Genomic DNA, 23,002 nt, shown 5'->3' with positions numbered 1-23,002 from the left:
TGTGCAAAATTAACATAAAAGTGATTTACATTACCCCCTCCCCCTTTCCTGGGAACAGATTTTTCTTATCCATACTACTTGAACTTTGTAATTCTCATAAACTTCAGATATTAAATGTAAATAACATTGGATTCCTTTTTTAATCTTTACCCTTATAACAAGTCAGACTTAGGACTTATTTGTGAAATGAAAACCACATATAGTATGCTAAAATAAATTTCCTCTCTGAATGTAATTTTCAAAGTGTAGTATTTTCTAATGAAACCTGAGCACACCAAGAAGTAACACTGAAAGTTTATTACTGACTCTGTTAACTGGACAAAAATATTTAACTTCTCTTTTAAAGGTAGATGATAGTACAAGAACTAGTTTTTATGAAATCCTAGATTAGAAATTTAAATCACATTTATGCATTAATCTAAAGGAAATGCCTGCCTAACTTTGAGTACACAAACCATGAAAGTACATGAATCTCTTATTCCTATTTTTGGAATTTTAAATACAACTATTATATTTAGTAGAAGTCACATCTAACCATTATATATAGATATAAAGTATATAAAATTAACTATTTATAACCTACATCTCTATGTATTATATCAACAATCATTATACCTACAAACAAAGATGTAGGTTTCTGACTGCAATAAAATTTTAACACATTTCATGCAATTCAAATGTTATCTCTGTAAAGAATTCCCCAATCTAACCATCTATCCATGACCAACTCCTTCCCCTAGACAAAATTAATCATTTTCTCTGTACTCCCAAAATACTGTGAGTACACCATTATCATACCTTAAACACTGACATAACTACTTCATCTCTGACCATACTACTCACTTGTTTAAACCTTTCAAGCATCAGTTATTCTTGTATACCCAGTACCTAGCACAAGGCTAGATTATAACATACACTCAAAATTTGTCAAATGAATTCAAGTGGATGGTCAGGTAGCAATGACAATATTCAGGAGGATCCATAAGGTACATACTAAAAAATTAAGTTACCACTCGTGAGGAGTAGCAACGTTAACTTTTTACATCATACACTTCGGCTGAACATTCTATAATAAGCAAGCAACTGCTTTTCTAACTAGATTTTTTTAAAGCTCCCCCCCCCCAAAAAATAATGGGAAATTTTTCTCTAGAAAGACAGGTTTCATATTTGCTTATAGGAAGCAGAATCACTTCAAATCTAGCAATACAATGTTGGTGTTGGGAAACATATCTTCAAATAATTATGTCTCTTACTATATTATTCTCTATTTTATAATCAAGAGTTGAAGAATAAATTTTAGAATGGGTGTTACAATCCAGGGAAATTAAAAATAACTAAATGACCTTAGAGGATCTACCATCTGGAAAACCCATACTATCTATCTAGTTGCTGCATGCACCCTTTTGGTTACTTACAAAAATTCCCTCTATGTCTCATGTTCAAAAGCTATTTGAAGAAGATTCCTAACTTCAGTGAAGTTTTTGGAAGAATAATCTCCAAACTGGAGATAAAGAAACTTTCATGAAATTCTGGCAAAGATAGAACACATGGAACATACTACTAAAGCAAACACTATGATAAAATAAATTATCTTTTTGTCATTTTACTTAGTTAACTTATTTAACAACCTATGCCAACTGCTTCACTGTTACAGTTTATCAAACAGTATAAATGCAAATAATAAGATTCATTTTTATGATTATTATGTAGCTAAAAGGAAGGATAGTATAGTAACATAAGGAAAAACAACAATTCCTAAGTGTTATATATAGTAGACAGTAATTTTGATTTCTAAAAACAGGTTTCTTATGACTATTTCCTTCATCCAAATGTACTATACCAATACAGAATGGTATCAAATCTTCAAGTTGAAAAATGTTGCAAATTCTTAATCAAGGAAAGTTCTATAAATTCTCATTTTTTGTATATTACTCTATGAGAGATTTACTTTGACAGTATGTTGAAAGATAATTTAGTTTATAGGGAGTAAAAATGTGAAAAGTACGAGGAAAACCCATTTTAGTGAACTGAAATTGTCTCAAGGTTACTTGAAATATATAAAAATTAAATTATCTACACTGGGAGCTTATAATTATTATAAAGCTACTTCTAGTTAACAGTAAAGATTTGATCTGATTTTTACCTGAAAAATTACTTATTTTTAACCTAATATATTACCATTTCTCTTCTTCTTTCTTCCTCTCTTTCAGCCTCTTTCTCATATTCCCGGGTTTTCTTCCGTTCTCTGATTTCCCAATTCTTAAGGCGCTAAAAAAAGAAATTGTCAAAACTTTAAAAATGCATACAAAGGGCTTCCTTTCAGCGACTGTGCAGCCGAGGAGATCCCAGCCAGGAAGAGGAGGTCAGATCTCATTGTCCTCCCAACCCTTTGACCCTCTACTGAAGCCCCTCAATACAGTGGCTTGATCCAAAAAAAAAAAAAAAAAGTATACAAAGGGCTCTAAAATTTTTTACTAACCTACTAAGTACTAAGAATTAAGAATAAAAGCATTCCCTCAATTTACCTCTTGATAAGCAGCTTCTTTCTCTCGGAGCTTTCTTTCAAGTTTTCTCCGTTCATATGCATCTTCTTCATCTTCTTCTCGGTCCCGCTTCTTGTCTTTCTCTCTCTCTCGCTCCCGTTCCCTTTCTCGCTCTCTCTCTCGCTCTCGTTCTCTTTCTCGTTCCCGTTCTCTCTCTCTCTCTCTTTCCCTCTCCCGTTCCCTTTCACGATCTCTGCTCTTTTCTCTATGTAAACAAAAGATTTTAAAATGTCAGTTTCCTTTGTGTTTCCCTTTAAAAACCAAGAGAAAGGAAAATAATATACATTATGAAATGGTACATAAACTCACAAATCAGAATTCAGCATTTGATTTCTACAGAATTACAAACTGCTATTTATTTGTCAGAAAGACAGAATATAATCCTAGCCCCAAATTGTGAATTGCATTCTAAATTCAATGTTAATGCTTACCACTGTCTTAGAAAACAAAAAAACCTGGATATGAGAAATACAAAGAGCCAAAAAATATGTTACAAGATAGCCTACCATACTGGTGATCAAGGAAAGATGCTGGCAAAGATGTGAAGCAAAGAATATTTTGCCATGTTGCCTGGATAAACTAAAACTACAACTGACCCTTGCACAACATGGGTGCCATGGATCTAATTAAATATAAATATATGTATGTATATGAGTCAATATACTGTTCAAGGATTCACATTTGTAATACAAGTATAAAATCACTGGTATGTCAAATTATCAATAATGGTTATTCCAGAGGGTGATGGTTATTCCAGGGAAGGAAGGAAGGGAAGGATTTTAATGCCCACTGAAGATCTAAGAGCACTACTGAATTCCAAATCCAGCAACCAGTGGACTTCCCATCAACTAGAATCAGGTGGAGTATCTGCAACATAGTAATGTATATTGGAAAACTAGCTTGAAAGAATAAAAAAAGTGAACTTTCCTCTCTTCCCTCCTTCTACTCACTCCCTTCGTTCATTTTTGCTCTACCTCATTCTTGAAGAATCTGATGATAAATCAAGTGAATTCAATATAATTACAAAAGATTTTTAAATAAAACAAAACCAAAGTGAAATTACCAGTAACCATAAAGAAAGGGAGAGTAAACTGAGAGCTCAGGAGGTGAGCTGTGGCCATCCAATGGGCTCTAGGACCAGCAGATATCAGGGGCTAGCTAAATGCAGTGGCGCTTGAGCTCATTTTCCAGTATAGGGGACCTCAAGGAAATGCTGACTAAAAAAAATTATCCACTGACCCAGAGAGACAAAAAGGAATCACAGCCATCCAGAACACTGGGTGGACAGCTGGTGTGTTTTGGGTCTGTGTAAAAACTGGCTTCACACAGAAAAGCTAACTTGAGGTTGAAAATTGTTAATTTAACCAATGTTTTATTTACACATGTGAGACAGAAAGCTAGGCACGCTCTGGAAGTTCCCTCATCATATCAATGTAAATGGCAGGAAAAAGCTATCAGGCAAACAATAACTTCAATAAAGCCTTACCTTGATCGACTCCGATCCTTATTCCGATCTGAGCTCCTTTCCCGATCTCTGTCGCGATCTCTCTCTCGATCCCGATCGCGATCTCTCTCTTTTGTCCGGTCACGATCCCTATCCCGTTCTCGTTCCCGCTCCCGTTCCTTCTCCTTTTCTCGTTCACGTTCTCTTTCCCTTTCTCGTTCCCGTTCTCGCCTTTCTCGTTCCCTTTCACGCTCCCTCTCTCTTTCTCTCCGTTCTTTCTCAATTTCCTGTCTTTCTTTTTCCTTTTTGCCTTTCTCTTCTTCCAGTTTCTAGAAACCAACAAAAATACTTTTAGAGTTAACTCTGTAGCTCCAGTATTCAGACTTCCCCGGCGCAATGCCCAATATTGGAAACAGCAACAACAACAAAAAAAACCAAACCACTGGTACTTTTATATTAAATAGCTGTGGTTTTATTTGACAAATTAAACAGAAGCAATAACAAGTCTAGATTTCGTGCAAAACCATATACTCTACACCAACCAGGAATCTCCAATCTTGGATGCTGGGAGATTGTGTCAAGTGTGGCTGACCACTCAATGATTATGAAATAACTAAAATGACCATAAGGAATGTGATGGTTCATAATAATTTCTAGAAATACAATCACTTTGCTAAAACGTAATTCTTTCCATTATGAATTTCTACAAGTCACTGGGATTACTGATACTATCACCCCAGACTTCCCATTACCTAAAGGTTATTAGTTGAGGGTTTTAAAGGGGAGGTGGGGGAGGAGAGTCAGCTCACTGGAATGCAACTAAATCTTCTGCCCTCTGGCTTGCCCACCCTCCAAAAGACAAGGTGAACTCAACCAATATCTGCCTTATCATCTATGGAAACATTTACTCCCACCATTACAAGATGGACAGCCCACCAAATACAAAAAGTTTGAAAATCACTCACTTCAAGCAAAAAAATGTACATAATCATAATATTTTCATTTAATTAATTTTTTGCTTAATTTAAAAAGCAATATATTTATGCCCATTATGCCTATAAGACAATAAAAATATATCAACAGTGACAAATCCATCCTTGGAAGGAACGATTGCGTATTAACTTACAGATGCTGTGCTAGGACATGGATCGCCAACACTGGATTAACCTTGCCTACAAGCTATGCTTCTGGGAGGAAGAGCAAGTACATGGTTCACAAATAAACCAAATAACAATCAGACGAAGTTTGTACCCTGACAAGATTACCAGTGTACCACACAGTTTCTACACAAACTCAGAAAAAAAATACCCCAAACAGCAAAAACAAAACAAAAACAAAACACATTTTTTTCCCTTTGGTTCCATGTTTAGTGTCACCGAAATATTTAAATTCCAACAATAAAATGTGCATTTTTTTTCTTTTCTCAGTCATGTAAAGCATTTAAAACAACTTTAAAAGGCAATCTTACCTGTTATACTCCTTTTCTCTTGCTCATGGATCAGAGAACTGACAGAGGATTATGAAAGAAAAGCTAATGCGTGAGAAACCAATATATTCAGCCGCTGTGCCAGGCTCTATCAAAGTGGAGCGTAGGCAGAGCCAATACTGAACACATTGACATTACAAAGAGAAAAGAAATGGTAGAAAGAGGACAGAAACTGAAAACTATTTAAAGGGGCAACTTCTAATTTTGGAAACAGTTCTAATGGAATATAAAAATGTATACTATAAAATGAGGCTAAACTACATAAAACTTACCTCTGTGTCATACACTTATAAAGAAATTTGTTCATTTCTGAGATAATACTTACAGATTATTTTAGCTGTTCCAATAATAAATGTCTTTTGTAGATTCCCTCAATGTTTTTACTCCTGCTTATTCACTATACTACTTATTTCTTAAGTGTAGTTCTATTTATGTAAATAATATTGTTTCAGGACTCATTTCAAAAGTTTTGTTCTATGTAAATGAAAAAGTGAGTGACTCTGGTCCATACTAAATGCATTTCTATAAGAGTATATAAGATAATATATGCAGGAAACAGATACACACACATATATATTTTAAGACAAAGACTGGAGAAAGAGGAAATGAAGTGAGTCTCAAAAGACATACGAAAGTAATGAAATAATGAAGAAAGGACAGAAAAAAAATCATAAATCTTACCTTATTCTCTCTTCAGACTCGTCCGTGCTGTAAATGGACGCCCCCTGCCACGCTGATACCCTGATAGTCCGTGGTTATTTAATAAACTCATACCAAAACATGCAAAGGTTCACTGAGCTCATTTTTTGTTACTGAAGTTTCAAACATCCCCTTTAACTATACCACCCAATAAAAAGAACTGCTTTCCTTTTTCATTCTGAGTTTACTTTTAAAGCACAATTTTGGAAATTCAAAACACTCTCCCCACAGTAAAATACATGTAAGGCAGTCAAAGGCCTGACAGCTTCTCAAACTCTGAAGCAAGTATCTCCTGAATTAATTTTTTAAAAACATGATTTCCTCATACTTTACCAATGACATGACAGGATTTAACAAGTAACAACAAAAAGGGGGTAAACCACACACACAACTGTATACCATTTTCAAGCTCACTCAGACCCTGAATGTGAGTGAGTACTGAACCTAACTGAGATTATTTGTCTAAAATCACTTCCCACGAACTACCTTTTAAACCCTCAAAACTAATTGGGAGAACTACATCTGTGCTTTTAGACATATTTAATTCCTGAAAAGGCCCTGTGTATGTGAACGAGGGCTGGGCATCAGGATAATAATGTTTTCAATCTGCAATGATTCAATGGCAGTAACACGGGATTTTGAAAGGTGTAAGAAAAAATGAACACGTAACATTTCATTGAGTTAAAGCTCACTCAGTCTTTGGAGTAAGAACCAGGAACATTTTAATCATCTCTAAAATTAAAATACATTTCATGCAGTGTTTGCATTTCACCGTCCATAAGCATCATCTTCAATACCAGTGAACAGTCACAGATGCACTGTCATTGAGAGAAGCTTTCAATAGGCAAAACACGTGAGTGGGATTTACTATGCACAAATACCCATTTCCAAGCCAGTTACCCCTTTGCATATTTTTCTGAGGGGGCATCCATAAATATAATAAAAAACAGAAGCTCATACTTACATCCTATTCCTTGTTACTTTCCAAGCTGAGAGTTTCATCTTGCATTAGTCACCATATGATCTCTATCATAATGGTGGGGGTCAATGAATAGATTAGCTTTATGGGAATTTACAGTTCTTCCATGCATCTAAAATTTGGTAAGTCTGGTAACCACTGACCTACTTTTTAAAATCTCCCCCTCTCAACTTAAATCTATACAAATATAATCTTAAATTTTAATCTCAGCTCTAAAGAAAAGGTTTTCCTAAGATTAAGTTAAATAACTGCCCCCAGAAATACTCTACAGTGTATGTTATCCTGCTGCCCCCTTGAATCTAGTTTAAATCTGACCTTGAAGTTTATGTTGAAATCTAAAATAAAACTAGCTTTTATTCATATTAAAGTGAGATGACTGCAGAGTAGTCAGTAACTGAAAAAACTATGTACAATATGCCAAGGACTACTCTAATATGGTACTGGTCTTCTGTTTGTTTCTACCTAAATATCAATTATACCTATAAAAAGCATTTAAAATTATATTCTACTGTAAGGTTGATTTTTTGTCTGTTTGCTTTGGATTCTGTAAAAAGTCTAGACTGGTATCAAGTGAAAAAACAAGAATACTACCTTGTGTGTGTCTCTGAATTTGCTGATCTCTCGGGATATCAAGTCTCTTTTATCTTCTTCCATTTCTATAGCATTTATATCCTCCTAAAAGACAAGGGGGAGAGGTGGGAATACATAAAGATTAGTCTACATCGATACAAACAAACAAAAATTAAAGGTTAGATATTCTGTACAGGTCTTACAGAAGATGGGGTAAATAAATAAATAGAACTTATATAGCAACAAATTCAATGATCTAAGTTAAATAGTGAAGAATCGGATGAATAAGAATCACAAACCTGGCAATTAGCAGTAAGCATAAGTTATTGTCAAAGTCTATAAATGTAAACGAACCTTAGTGATGAGTGGATAAGGGATCAGTGGGGCCACCGGAAATCTGCGGAAAATCTGCGGAAAAATCCACAAAGATTAAAACAAACAAACGAAGAGTTCATATTACTCTGTAAAACAATTTTCAATAAATAGTTTATGTTTACACTGTAAGCAATGCAAGATTTTTGTAATATTTTCTTGATTTCAAATTACTTGATAATAAAAAAGATTTCACTCATTCTCTATAACCCCACCCATGACCCACCACCTCCTCTCCCTCCAACAACCTCAACCAATGGAGTAAGGAGGGTCTCGCACTAGCAGCGCTTTTCCCTTGATCCAAGATACAGGAAACAATCATAATGACAAATTTACCTATAATTCCTGTCATAGTGCAGGGTTTGTCTCCTCCCAACCCATATCAAACACGTATCTCTAGTTATTTTCTTCTTTGCCATTAATGCAGGGGAAAAAAAGAACAAATTCTACAGGTCTCAATTACCCTATTCCTGACTACTCTTACTGATTACCATTTCCAGTGATTGGTACTTCACTAGACAGGTTTTTACGACTACGACAAAGAACAAGACAAGTAATAAAAATGTATCTGATGTATTTGGCCACAGAGAAAGCTGAAAATGGCCTTAAAAGGCAATAAAATCCAAAATAGTATGAACTGTAACTACCCCAGGATATTAACTCACAGGTTTCACAGTACTACTTTTTCATGACAAATACAATCCATGTATATAAGATACTTCCAATGTTTTTAAAGAACACTCCCCATCATTTCTCAAAGTTTATCCAAAAGAAATAAATATAAGAAAACCAAACATTTTCTTTCAACCTGGACTCCCTACTATTCAATTAGTTTAAGCTGACAAAAGTGGGTGATGATGTAATACTCTGGGGAGGAGTGTTTCATCTTGTGGGGCTCTTTCACAGTACTCCATTTATAAGGGCATCGGCATTACTATCCAAGGAGTGGAATGAGATGTGGTTCTTAAGGAAAGGTGGCTAAAAATTTGAAAACGGGTGAAAATTCTCAGTGAACGAGACCTGGTATACTGCTTGGAGCAGAGACAGAAGAATAATAATCAGGGAGTAAGGCAAAACAAGGCCAGCCACTCTGTGGCCAGAAAAAATAATCTTACTTTACCCCTTTAATATCAGTTCCTATTTATCACTCGTTTGCATTTTTTTTTATCCTCTTACTTAATGAATCCATAAATAAGCACAAGTCTCCATGCCACTGCATTTCAAACATGCAAAACAGGACCATCTTGGGGAAAAAAAATTAGGAATTTGTTGGTAAAACACGGTCAAATTAGCCTTCAGAGTATACTGCTAAAAATGCTAGTCATTCTATTTTCCCCTCAAAAGTTGGAAAGTAATAAAAACACAAGAGTGACACCACAAGAAGTAAACTGACTCTTGTTAGAAATCAGTTAACACATACGTCCTCCTTCTTTTCCTTCTTCTTCTTCCTAGGGTGAGAGTCAGATTCTTGAGACGGGGCATTGAGCTCACTGGAGTATTCACGTATTAAAACTTCAATGGCCCCTTTGATCATCTGATCTCTTCTCTTTGTTTCTTCATCTAAGGCTTCCTCATCATCATTAGTGGCAGTTTCTGGCCTGGCATTCTTTAAAAAAAAAAAAAAAAGGCAAATTCAGGAAAGGGAGGGAGAAAAATCAAACAAGAAAATGAAAATCATTCTAAAACAAGTTAGCACACAAAACAAACAAACATGTTTTCTTGAAAACATCTCCATAGTCCTATTAAATGCAGATTTGGTTTTGTTCTTAACTTCATCAAACTAAATTTTGTTCTTAACTTCATTCGTTTTATTGTTTTTTCCTTAGATACTGGTACTTTATCATTTTCTTTTCCTTTCTTTCCTTGATAGCTAGTATATTCTGACCACTAACCAGCTACAGAAAGATTAATCACAGGACTAGCATACTATACAACATATCTGCAAAACTTTCACAATTGCTCAGACTGTCCTGAGGAATCAACTCTAAACAAATGTAGTTCTCCCCATAACTTGTACATGTGACATTATAAAAAAAAAATTAAAAACACAAAATTCATGTTGTAATACTTCTCACACGTAAGTACTTGTAGGACTTTATCATTTTTTAAAAGAAGTCTAGGTTGTTAATTGTGTCCATGTGAAAAAAAATTACTGGTTTCCAATGTGCTATTCTTCTTGTTTCTATCTTACGTTTTATTTTTAGCCTCCTAGTTAAGGAATTAATCCAGTTCAAATGACAAAATCCAGAGAATGACCCCAACACTGAATAGTTTCCATTTAACCTCAACTTTTCTCCTCTTAAAACTTGGAAAGGTAGAAAAGTATAACAAGCAAAAAGATAAACATAAAAATGAATGTGTACAATACTTCTGTAACTTAAAACTATATATACATACATGCATTCCCCAAGTGTTTATCAATTTACTTGGTAAACATACACTGTACTAATTTTCAGATACAAACAAGAACCCTGCAGTTCTGCACAAATGCTGGCTCTTGATCACAATGCATGCAACTCTATTCAAGGTGAGTTTCATGCCAGTGGCTCCTTCATTTAACGTAGCCATGACTTCATAACCACCACCAGCATATTGAAAGCTATTGCTAATGGATACTTACTCAACAGCATTTATTTCTTAAATTAATTTGCCCAACAAATTCTTAAGAGGCTATCATGTGCAAGATACTATGCTAGATGGTTAAAAAAAATTTAAAGTTGAAAAAAGAAATAACTTGCCCTTAAGCATTCAACAATATAAGGTAAGAGAAGGTTATGATACAGGTAAATTCTATGCCATTAAATGTGGTATTATAAAACTAACCACTCTTGAGTTTCGTACATTCTCAAACCTGCCTCTTCATCTAATCTTCTTGTAGCCAATTTTCTAGTCAGCACCTTGGATAAAGACAAGACGCTTTAACCAAGGACTGTAATTACATTGCCTACATTATTTACTAAAAATACTGTCAACTAAAATTATGGTGATGTGTTCCTTTCTTATTTTAAATCAATAATATATCACAATAAGGTCTTTATGCAGCTTTCCCTAAAATCCATTCAGTGATATTCGCTTCTCCACAGATTTTAAATGACAGAATGACAGAATTAACCCTCCAGTAACTGTGGTCACTGAAACCATAGGTCTTGTACCAAACATGGCTAATTCTACCCAAACCTTTAGCTGTTGAGACCTAAATGTTTTATCATGAAAACATACCTCATGAGAGAGCATCCAAGGGTACCTATCTTTAGCATTTTCCCCCTACATTCTAAATTGCTTTCCACGAACCCTCTACATCTCTATGCTTTCCTAAGTGTAAGGATACAGGTGGGGTTATAAATCCAAAGGCTTACTCAACTAAAAATACTCGTACCTCCTCAATTCCCTACCACTATCATCCTAAACCAAAGTTTAAATATTAGTATAGCTGATCTTACCTAAATTAGAAATACAGCATTTAGGAATGAACTAATTCACACCACCTTACAAAAGACTATTGCCCTTTGATCTAGAGAGAAAATGCACATTTTTAGAAGAAAAGCTTATGAGCCCAAATATCTTAATCAATTGTTAATGTAAGAAAAACAAAAACAACCAGATATGCCATGGAAGGAAAGGCTATTCTTGGTTTCAACTCAAAATCTACCTCTGGGTCCTGAACCATAAACAATTTCCTGATTTCCAATTTCTTCTTCAACTTCAGAAACAGAAAGCACATTCAACAATACTGAGCAGCAAACAGTTAAGAGTTTAGATGTACAAGGGGATCATAGAAATCAACTGAATATCTGAGATGTTTATGTGACCCACCTATTTGGCTCTTTGCAGAGGAATCAAAAACTTCCATAGTAAAGTTACTGGTTGGCCAGTTAGAAAACAGCTCACTTTTTGGCACTGATGTCTGGAGTCCAAAACAGGAACTTCTTTGGGAACTTAAGCAAATACAGAGCTCTTTCTTTTGAGAAAATGTAGGTTCAACTAGACTAACTTCCAGACAAAGACATGAAGATGTTTCTACCTACAGTATCTAGTCTGTCCTCAATTAAAATGTAATGCAAGTGGCTCTTTCCAAATATCTGTACTTACAGCACTTGGCAGAATTCGTTCTTGAATGTGTGGTTAACAGCCACTACTTGTGACAATTAACATTATCTCTACTCTTACACTGTTATTGCTGAACAGCCAGAAAGGAACAGGACATGGACTAGATCAGCATAGGTACCACAAATGAAAAATACTTTTACTAGAGGTCAAAAATATTGCTTCTACAAATTTTACAAAATCTAAATAAAAGAGTTTAATTGAACGACTATACTCAAGGCACATAACTCCTCTTAAAATTCCAGGTCAGGATTAAGTATCTCACTCTCTTTCTAGGCAAACTTGTGTTTTTTTTTTAATCAAAGAGAACTAGACAACTAATTGTATTCTCTCTTACACCTGGGAAATCAGGAGAATGCCTGAATATTGTAACATACAAGCTTCTCAGTGTCTCATTTTCATATTAACTACTTTAAGTCATTGTTTTCTAAATGTCTCCAACAAATCCATAAAGAACAAGTACACTTTCATTTTATCCTAAAACATAACAGATCTGCAATCTATCCACTATATATATAGCTGTATTTGCTTTAGTTGTTTGAAAAAAATTGTATCTGCTAGAACCACTCAATGTTTTCATTTTACCAATATTGTCAAGTAAAATCAACACTCTAGGAAGATACGCCATGTTTATCTTGTGACTTCAAGTACCTGTGGGCACCAAGCCAAGTGTACCCACAAGTCATTTCTGTTAATTTTTTTAATTTCGTTTTATCTGAAATAGCTGTTCTATTTTTAGAGGTGGTTTCAATTCCATTCTTGAAGAAAAATATGAATAGACTTAACTGTGATTCCTCTTATTAATGACAATTACAAAATAAATCAGTCACACAATTGTGCATTTCCTTCTTTACACAAATATACACTGAAACGATTTACTTCATGTTCAGAATCTACCATTTGCAAATACCACAATGTAAACCACCTCACAAGCTAATGATCAAACACAGTAAAACAGTGAGTCCCAGGGAATTACACAAAAAACTCTGAAGACACTGAATCCAAGCTTTATTTTAAATAAGAATTCAGTTACACAGCAAGGAAAATCTAAAAAGTCATGTTGCAAAGAGTTGGGGTTTTTTGGTTTTTTTTTAAGGTTTTAGTGATATGACAGGCAACAGTGCTGGTAAGAGATAAAATATAATTTCTCTGGAGTGTAAATTATAGTATTTCCTTATAAAGCTAGGGAAACACAGTTAAGATCATCAGGTGAGCAATAAAACTGCAACTTATGATAAAATGTTCACTTCATTCTTGCTATGGGCAAGATCTTGTCCTAGGTTCTATGAATGCACAAGATGAAAAAATATAGTCTATGAATTTATTGCCCTTTCTATCTTGTAATTAGACAATGCAGGATATGGGGACGAAACAGGATATGAGGAGCTGTGAGAGAACAATACAAACAATATATACTACAAAGCAGACTGATGTAACAGTAGTAAAATCCTCCTTTATATGAGAGGAGAGGATTGAACTGCCTGAGAGGAATCAAGGATAGGATTAATGAAGGTTATGTGAATCAAGAAACATTCTAACTATATGGATAGAATTTCAACAGCGAGTTTGGATGGGCAATGAGAACATTTGAGCACAAAGGAAGTTTCTAGAGATACATGACTGACACATGGAGAAGGACTGATGGGGAAAGCTAGACAGGCCAGAGCAAGTCTTGAATGGCATGCTAAGGATATGAGCTTTATACTGTGAGCAATTCAAAACTAAGGATACATGAGCAGAGGGCTCACATAATTATACTTATGTTTTAGAAATATAGGCAATGCTGTTCCAGCCATACAAGAAAGTAAATGTAGATAAATCAGCTAAAATACTATTAAAAATCCAGGGAAAGACAGGAATAAGTTTTAAAAAAAACAAACACTATTTACAAAACAGTACTTAAGAGTTCAACCCTGTATTTGTGTAAAAAAAAAAAAATCAAATTCATATATTCTAATTAAAACTATATTCATCTACACAGAAAAATGCCTAGAAGATTATGCAACAAAAATGTCTACACTGGTTAATAATGATGGTGGAATTATGGGTGGTACTTAATGTCTTCTTTATAGGTTGCTCTATTTTATGAATTTTTAAACAATGTTTTTGTAAAAGAAGGAGTGGTGAAACCAAGAAAGCTATTTCTATTTTGAACGATAATGAAAATCTCAAGAGAGTAAAAAGGCTGTTTTGTTTTTGTAGCGACAGGAAGGTAATAACGGATCTATTTTGGATCCATTCAGCTTGAGGTGTCACAAGGAACTAGGAAAGGAAAACAAGGAAATATACACTCAGATTTTAGCTATTTTTTGCTCTGTTGACAGAGAGTAATAAGGCATACATTACAACACAACATACAAAAATTTCCTTTACTTTTAGCTTCACTTAATGTAGCCACCACCTGATCAAAGTAATAAGACTTTTTTTCATTCATTTTAGAACGTGTACTTCTAAGAGGGCAACTAATAAAAATTGTGTAGGTTGAAATATATTTTGTACTTACTTACAAAGCTGCCTTAATGAATTAGCTCTGTTTGGAATAGTCTGTACCAGTGTTTTCTCTGGCAAGTTAACCTTGTCCAGCCTCCCTTACTACCTTCATCCCAACCTGGAACAAGCAAACCAACAGTCATCCACCCACTATGGGTAGATAAAAGACTTTAAATGACTATAAACTATAAATAAACACCCTCTTGATGATCTTGTGAAGCCCCATATTAGATTCATTTACAGTGAGAAGTATTTACACTGAAAGAACACAGTTGGCCTAGAGGAGGTAACATTATAAAAAACATACCCCATTAGAAGCTTTCTTCTTTGCTTTCCATTCATCCAGTTGTGCCTTTGTCTTTGCATCAACTTTAACAAGTAGCTTCTTCTCTCCAATCTGCAGGTCATGTAATAACCTGAGTGCACGGAGGGTAGACTCAGGCTCCTTATACTCACAGAATCCGAAGGCTAGCAATGGATGTAAAGAATTAATGAAATATCAATGCAATTATGAAAGATGAAAAATACTTATGAAAAATTGAAATCATCAGAGACCAAATATTATAATACAAGGATTATTTATGTCATTGCTCCTCCTTTTCCTTCAATTATCTTTGATAAGGATTTCACTTTTATTCTAATTTTTAAAAAATTTTTAAATTTTTTATTGAAGTATAGTTTATTTATAGCATTTTTTAAATGGAGGTACTGGGGATTGAATCTCATGCATCCTAAGCATGTGCTCTACACCACTGAGCTGTAATACCCACCCCAAGGATTTCACTTTTAGCACCCTCAAACAACCAAACAAAAAAGAGAAAAAAAAAATAGAGAAAAGAAAGAAAAATTATAATCAGGCAAATGGCTACTTATTAGAAGTGCTGATAAAATATTTGAGAATCAGATTTTATGAGTAACTCTTCCAATTATTTCATGATTTCATTCCATCCCTGAGTTCCTAACAGAAAACAGACTACTCGAATCTAAAAACAGCACTTTAAATTATGAGATGTTAAACTACAAAAGACTGAACTTTATTCTTGCTACCAGTCTAATTTTCTATGTTTCATTTTAATAACTAGTCTCATTATTACCATGACTTTAAACAGGTATTAAAACAAAATTAAATTTAAAAGAGTAATCTAAAAATTGAAAATCAAATTAAACAAATGAATCCAAATATGTATACAGTTAATTATATAACCATATATTCTGAGTCATTTTAAAGCAGAAAATTTGGCCATACAACTTTAGTATGATACCTCCTAAGGACAGAAAGACTTGTCAATAAAAAAGAAAATTTCAATAATCATATTGTGGATAACAGTGTTGGTGCTATCAGTTTGAAACTATTTTATGTGCAATGTGAGATAAAGTAAGCCAGTAATTATTTAATAGTCCATCATCCCAGTGCTGAAGCCCAGGTTTCTCAGTGTGGAAGAAAGGAAATACAGATATATGACAGAAAAGATTAAATAAAAACTATTTAGTCTTGAATTTGAATTAATGTGCACTGGAAAAATGTAAAAGCAAAGACCAAGCCACTCTTACAATGAGTACACCTAATTCCCAGACTGATTTTGAAAGCAATTTCCCACTAAAAGGAACCAGAGCTCCTTGAGAAATGGCTGATCTCTTGTCTGGGGTAGAAAAACTACTTGCTGAGCTTAGAATATCTTATCCCAGATAACAAGGAAGCTATAGAAGGCTTCTGTCAAAATCACTGGAGATCCAATTTGTAGAGTCAACTTGAAACAACTTCAGCTTCACTAGTGATAATAATGACAATCCATATTAAGCATTATAACAACAAATTGAGTATGCTTCAATCTACAAATTCAAAATGATTCTTTGTGTTTGTCTTTTACTTGCCTTATAATGGTTCTTAAAAAAAAAAAGTCACTGCCAGCTGATGCTAAGGATACAAGTTCATTTTCTTGAAAAATGAAAGAACTAAAGCATTTACCCTATTTTTCTTATACACATTGTACCTCTACGTAACCAAATAGTACACTAAAGAGGAAGTTTACCATTATAGAAGTATTCTACTACAATGAAGATCTGTTCTTCAATGAAGGAATTATGGAATTCTTTAAAACAGACTGTCATTTTGCAACCTCCCCCAATGAATGTATCAACCTAGATATCAACAATCAACTCAACAGCTGCTACTACTGGAAAAAAAAAAATGACCCAGTAAGTCTCCTAATGGAAGAACACTACCTTCAGAGAATTCTTTTTTTTTTTTTTTACAGAATTCTTACATATAAAAAGCATCAACAAAAATAACACACACAAACTCAAATATGATCAAGTCTCAAGCTACAACTACCAGTCAGTTTACATTACAATACAAAGGACAGAGATACATGGCACGTAATTCTACTGGAGCTGCAACCTGCAAATGAATGATGAAATGCCACTGGGCAAATGACCCAGTTTCTCCATCAAACAGTTGCAACTGCAAGGGAAAAAAGAGAGACAGAAGAACTTAAAATATTAAAAGAGACTTAAAAATATGTCAACCAATTGAAAGGCATGGACCTTATATATATTTGGAATCAAAAAAACTAAAAATTTTACATTTGAGACCACTGGACATCTCATCATTGACTGGATATTGAATGAATGTTGGATATCTGAACACTGACTTAATAATTAATAAAAAGTTATTTAAGAAAAAAGAAAAAGTTGATTTTTTCTGTCTTATAATAATATTTTGGATATATTTTTTAAAGACCTTATCTTTTAGAGACACACTAAAATATTTATAAGCAAAATGATCTGGTGCTCAGGAGTGCTTAAAAATAATATGGGGGAGAGGGTACAGCTCAAGTGGTAGAGTGCATACTTAGTGTGCAGAAGGTCCTAGGTTCAATCCCCAGTACTTCCTCTAAAAATAGATAAATAAACCTAATTACCTCCCTACCTGCTAAATAAAGCCAAAAACAAATTCAAAAAAATAAAGTTAAAAATAATATAAGGAAATAGGTAAAGATACAGGTTAAGTACAATTGGCCATGAGGTGATTGATATATGTTAAAGTTAGCTGATGAGTACATGGGAGTTCATAGTAACATTCTAACTTTGTATTTGTATGAATATATAATAATTCCCATAATAAAAAGTGCTTAAAGAATGTATATCAAACAGGTGTTTCCACCAACAAGAACAGTTTGTTTTTAAGACTAGCAGGTCGTCTCATCATCTCTTCTCCTACTTTCCTCCTAAGTCCTAATTGTTCTGTCTTGATCATATACTCATGCTGAAACAAAAAAGACTTTTTAAAGTAATCTTATTAAAAACACAGTTAGTCTGAATAATTTTTTTCATTTCCTTCCTGTTATATATTTCTATTTTCTGGTCTCAATATTCAGCCAACATCTTCCCAACTGCCTTTAAGCCTATTCTAAGAATGAAGACACAGCATGATAATCTTCAGAGGAACAAATGGAAACTTATTCTAAAAGTTTTCGGTAAAGGTATAAAATATAGTTTTCATAATTATTTAAAAAAAAGTGAAGACAGAGCACTAGTAGAACACTCCCACAGTTAAGGACCATGAGAGTAAATACCAACATGATTTATGCATATAGGTTAGGTTAAAACAATCAATATATAAAGAAAAAATTACCTACCTTGAAGTTTTCCAGATGCACCTTGTACTCTCTTCCAGCTCAAAACCAAGCCACATTTCTTTAAAAGAAAACAAACCAAACAGGATCCTTACCACTTAAGCTAATTTATATAATGCAAATAAAAGCACAATTATATTCCCACCAGGAAAAATAGAAGCAAACCAAGAAAACAAAAGATCATGTCAGCAACTAATTTCTTAACTCTTATCAATTCCCACAAACCTATTATATGAAATATATAACAAATTATTTTAAAGGAAAATATAAATGTTTACTGATATTTATTTACAAAAAAAGCTTATCGCTTAACAGAAATTTTACAGCATTATTTATCCAAAAAAATATATAAAACAAAATACTCAATATTTTAACAGCTAAAACAAACTATGATAAATTTGAGTAAATATAAGTGAGTCCAGAAAGACTATGATTTAAAATACATGTATATATTACAAAGGATTTACACAGAAATGCTTGATATGGGATGCAAAACTACCAAGGGACATGAAATTTCAGATATACAGTTAAGATTTTAATTCTGTAAAGAAAAAAATTTACATAGAATGATCAGAAATATTCCAAAATGTTAATGGGGCGGATGTCTGAATGGTGGGATATTAGTACATATAGTTTATTTTCAAAGTTATTCTTAAATATTACTTCTAATTATTCAAATAAAAACTAGAAGGTAAAAAAAAGTTATTTGTGGAAAATGATAACTGAAGATTGCCTGTCAAAGCTGAGAGAATGCATGAATTTTTCACATCTCCCCTCAGAGAAACCACTAAAATGATAATTTAAGAATATAAAAGATTAAAAACTCATTAAGGTCAAACATCACATGAAGGAACAGCAACAGAATTCAGCAAAATTTTAAAAAGGTAAAAGCAAATGGATGGATAATAACTCATTCAGTACAGCAAAGAAGCCTGTAACTTCAAGAGACTACAGAAGCAGTTACCAGTGACAAAGAATTGAGCTGACTCTAGTAAGCCCAGTGGATCCAGACTGGAGGGATAAAGTACAGTGGAGAATAGGGGTGAAATCTGAGGTTAAAAAAATCCAGGTGCTTGCATGACACTGTAAATAAGGAATAATCAAAGCCTTTTCAAGTTCTTTTCAAGTAACACCCTATTCCCACCTCCAGAGAAGGCAGCCTATAAGAGTCACAGTCTGAAGAGAACGTTAACAGGCTTGGGATGTGGAGCACCAAATGTGAAAGATCTAGATGAGATACAGAGTGACTAAGAGGGGAAGAAAGTAAACTTATAACAAATGCTTGCACTCAGTCCTGCATCTGTAAGCCTACATAGGCAGTAAATCATATATTTACTAGGCATAAAATCGGAAGTTTTCTAGTAAAAGCAACCAGCCTCAAAGAAAAGACCCCACGTATTAATATTCAAAACTTCTGGCTGCCAGCTGGATTAACCTACAACGATGCCCACCATCCTACAGCTTACAAAGACAAAGGCCTTTTAATCCCTAACTCTTAAGTATGAACAATCAAAGATCACCAGACAGCTAAGGAATGTCTTAAAAGTGAAAGAGAAATGGAAAAAATAAATTCAGGAATCCTAAGAAAGCTTAAAAAGAAAATACTCTGCTGTACATATAAATCAAGAACAATTTTTTAAAGGGATGTTTCAAGTTGAAAACATATACATATACCCACACATAAACTTGTACACAAGTATTCACGGAATCAGTATTCAAAAACCAAGTGGAAACAACCCAGCTGTCTATCAACTGATGATAAACAAAATGTGGTAAATCCATTAAATGGAATATTAGTTGGCCACAAAAAGGAACAAAATACCACTACTAAGCTATATAGATGAACCTTGAAAATTACACTAAATGAAAAGACAAAACACAAAAAGCCACATATTCTAAAATTCTGTTTATCTAAAATGCCCAGAATAGGCAAATCCATAGAGACAGAAAGTAGAACAATGGCTGCCAGAGGCTGAGGGGAGGAGAAAATGTAAAGTATTGTTAATGAGTACAGGGTTTCTATCTGGGGTGATAAAAATGTTCTGGAATTAAACAGTGGTGATGTTTGCTCAACTTTCTGAATATACTAAACACCACTGAATTATACATTATAAAAGTGAACTTTACTGTATATGAATTATATGTCAATAAAGATGCTTTTTTAAAATGTCCTCCAGTGTTCCATTTAGGGGAAAAAATTAGTATTATCTTGTAAAACTGAAGATAAGCATGACCTGTAACTCAAATTTCACTCCTACGAGAATACACGATAGAATTTTCTCATGCTTCGTGTAGGAAGACTACTACCAGTAATAGTATAGCAAAACATACTATCAAAAAATGAAAATAATCCATGACCATTAATAGAAAATTTGACAATTTATGGCATATTTCTACAATGCAATAGTATGTAGCAATCAAAAGTAAATAATCCTAGAGCTACGTATATGTTAGGTGAAAAAGAAAATTGTGGAGGACTATAGAATTAAAACTTACAAATCATAAATTTTTTTATTAATATATAAATATATAAATAAAGTAAAAATATGCATAGGAATGATAAATATCAAATTTAGGATACTGGATTACCTATGTTAATTACCTCTGTGGAAGAAAAAAATGAGAATTAGGACCTTCAACTGTAGTATTTTATTTCTTTGGGATAAAAATGTGAAGCTAATATTACAAAATACTAAGGTCTGACAAGGGTAGATTTGTGGGTATTTATTTCCTTTCTAATGCAAGGATCACACGATTTATAAAACAGAAAGGGCAATAATGTATATTACTTATAAAATGAAGAAAAGATTTTAAAATAATTTCTCTAAGAAATAGTGGAGATTATGGAGGAAGTGAATACAGGGACTGCTATTTTTCATTAAAAAATCATTCAGTATTTTTTTCACTTAAAATGTGCATGTAACACCAGGATAAAATTTTAAGACTAAGACAGAAAAGAAAATCACTGACCAAGTCAAAAAAACATACTATGTATGCTCAGAATAAAAACTTGAAGTCAGTCAATTACCTTTTGATGCTAAAATCATTGTTTTAAAGGCTGTTAAAAGGACTGATATTAACCCAGAGGTTACTTATAAATGACAAAGGGAGTAAAGGTAACCTTACAATAGAGAGAGCTGACCACCTTAACCAAGTAACTAAACCTAACCACCAAAAATAGGATCAAGAGATAGTGTGTTCTTTACCATGCTGCACTGAGAACAATACATCACCCATGAACCATTCTTAAAAGAATGCTTACTCTGAAAATAACTATGAGCAAACAATCAAATTCAAATTGAAAGGGACATTCTGTAAAAGTCCCAGATGCTTCAAAAACATCAATGCCATGAAAGACAAAAACAAAACAAGCAAACAAAAAGACAGAGAACTAGTCTATAATAAAGAAGCTGATGTGACAATTCAGTGCAATGTATAATTCTTGACTGGATTATAAACCAAACACAAAAAACAGCTATTACATTAATTACTGAGAAAATTACTTATGAACTGAATATTTTAGTTAACAATATGTATTAGCCTTAAATTTCCTAAATGTAATAATGGTTTTGTGATCATGTAGGTGAGTGTTCTTGATCTTAGGAGACAAAAGAAGTCTTCAGAGGTGAAATGTAATTAATGTCACAACTTACTCTCAAATTACTATGAAAAAAAATTGAGTGGTGTGGGGGGTGGGGGATGCAGAGAGAAAGAAAGTAAATGTGGCAAAATGTGTTACAAGAGTGTTAAACATTCATTCAACTTTTTTACAGGATTGAAACTTCAAAATAAAAAGAAAATTATTCAGGGTCCTCTTTCTGATTTTTTGTAAGTTTGAAATTTATAACAACAAAAAAAACTTTTAATGAAAAATAAACAGTTTAACTTACAGCAAGGAGCTGTCTTATAAGCATATCTGAGGCTTTCTCAGAAATGTTGCCAACAAAAACTGTAGTAGTGGGACCACAGTTTTCATCATTTTCTTTAGTCTTTAAGCCTGGATGATCCTTTCGTGCTCCCAAATGCTTTCCAACCATGGACACAGTGGGTACTAAGACCTAAAGTGAAGAAAAGCAATAAAATATGAACTTGTAATTAAATTTCCTATCATGTTTAATGTAACATTAGGCTAAAAACACCCATTTTACAGTATTAAATATAAATCACATTATTATTACGGGTTCTACATACTTAATTTAAAGCTCCAAAGCACATTTTTCATTAATGCAAACATATTCATGACAAAAGAAAGGTAATCTAAAAGTTCCACGTGGAACTTTTAGATTACCTTTCTTTTGAAAACAACTTGGAAAAGCAAATAAAAGTAACTTGGATAGGACTTTTATTTTAATGTTTAAGACATAACTTTTAAACATTTCAGGTATCATAAATCACTTAAAATTATCAAATATATTCAGAAGTTTCTTTACAACTGCATTCTATACTAGTATAAAAGCAAGTTTCAATTATCCCTGCTAATCATCCTGCAGAATATTCAAATACTCCCGAAAGCACACTCTCCACACTTAAAGTACCTTTTCTCAGTTATTTGTGTTTGTATCTTATTTTTGCCTTGTAACATTCAACTTCCTAGAAGGAGGAATAGTCTTACTCAACTTTGTATATGGAATTGAATTTAGCAAAATACCCACAGTAGGCACTGAAGTGGTGAACTGGGGG

At 33.5% G+C, this 23,002-nt stretch overlaps 1 protein-coding gene across 1 annotated transcript in view; it reads right to left on the bottom strand.

The window, feature by feature from the left end:
* RBM25 (RNA binding motif protein 25) overlaps window positions 1-23,002 on the bottom strand; it is a 50,448-nt gene that overhangs the window by 15,074 nt on the left and 12,372 nt on the right. Inside the window, exons 4-12 of the mRNA XM_010976548.3 lie at window positions 22,213-22,380; window positions 18,326-18,383; window positions 14,995-15,155; window positions 9,514-9,699; window positions 8,076-8,129; window positions 7,743-7,826; window positions 4,030-4,316; window positions 2,526-2,748; window positions 2,179-2,268 (exon numbers count right to left, since the gene is read on the bottom strand). Coding sequence (XP_010974850.2) covers window positions 2,179-2,268; window positions 2,526-2,748; window positions 4,030-4,316; window positions 7,743-7,826; window positions 8,076-8,129; window positions 9,514-9,699; window positions 14,995-15,155; window positions 18,326-18,383; window positions 22,213-22,380 — 1,311 coding nt within the window. The remainder of the gene's footprint in view (window positions 1-2,178; window positions 2,269-2,525; window positions 2,749-4,029; window positions 4,317-7,742; window positions 7,827-8,075; window positions 8,130-9,513; window positions 9,700-14,994; window positions 15,156-18,325; window positions 18,384-22,212; window positions 22,381-23,002) is intronic.

Source organism: Camelus dromedarius, chromosome 5 (assembly GCF_036321535.1).
Source record: "Camelus dromedarius isolate mCamDro1 chromosome 5, mCamDro1.pat, whole genome shotgun sequence".
NCBI lineage: Eukaryota > Metazoa > Chordata > Mammalia > Artiodactyla > Camelidae > Camelus > Camelus dromedarius.
The sequence above is the reverse complement of the archived record's forward strand: the minus strand, read 5'-3'. Positions and strand labels throughout refer to the sequence as shown.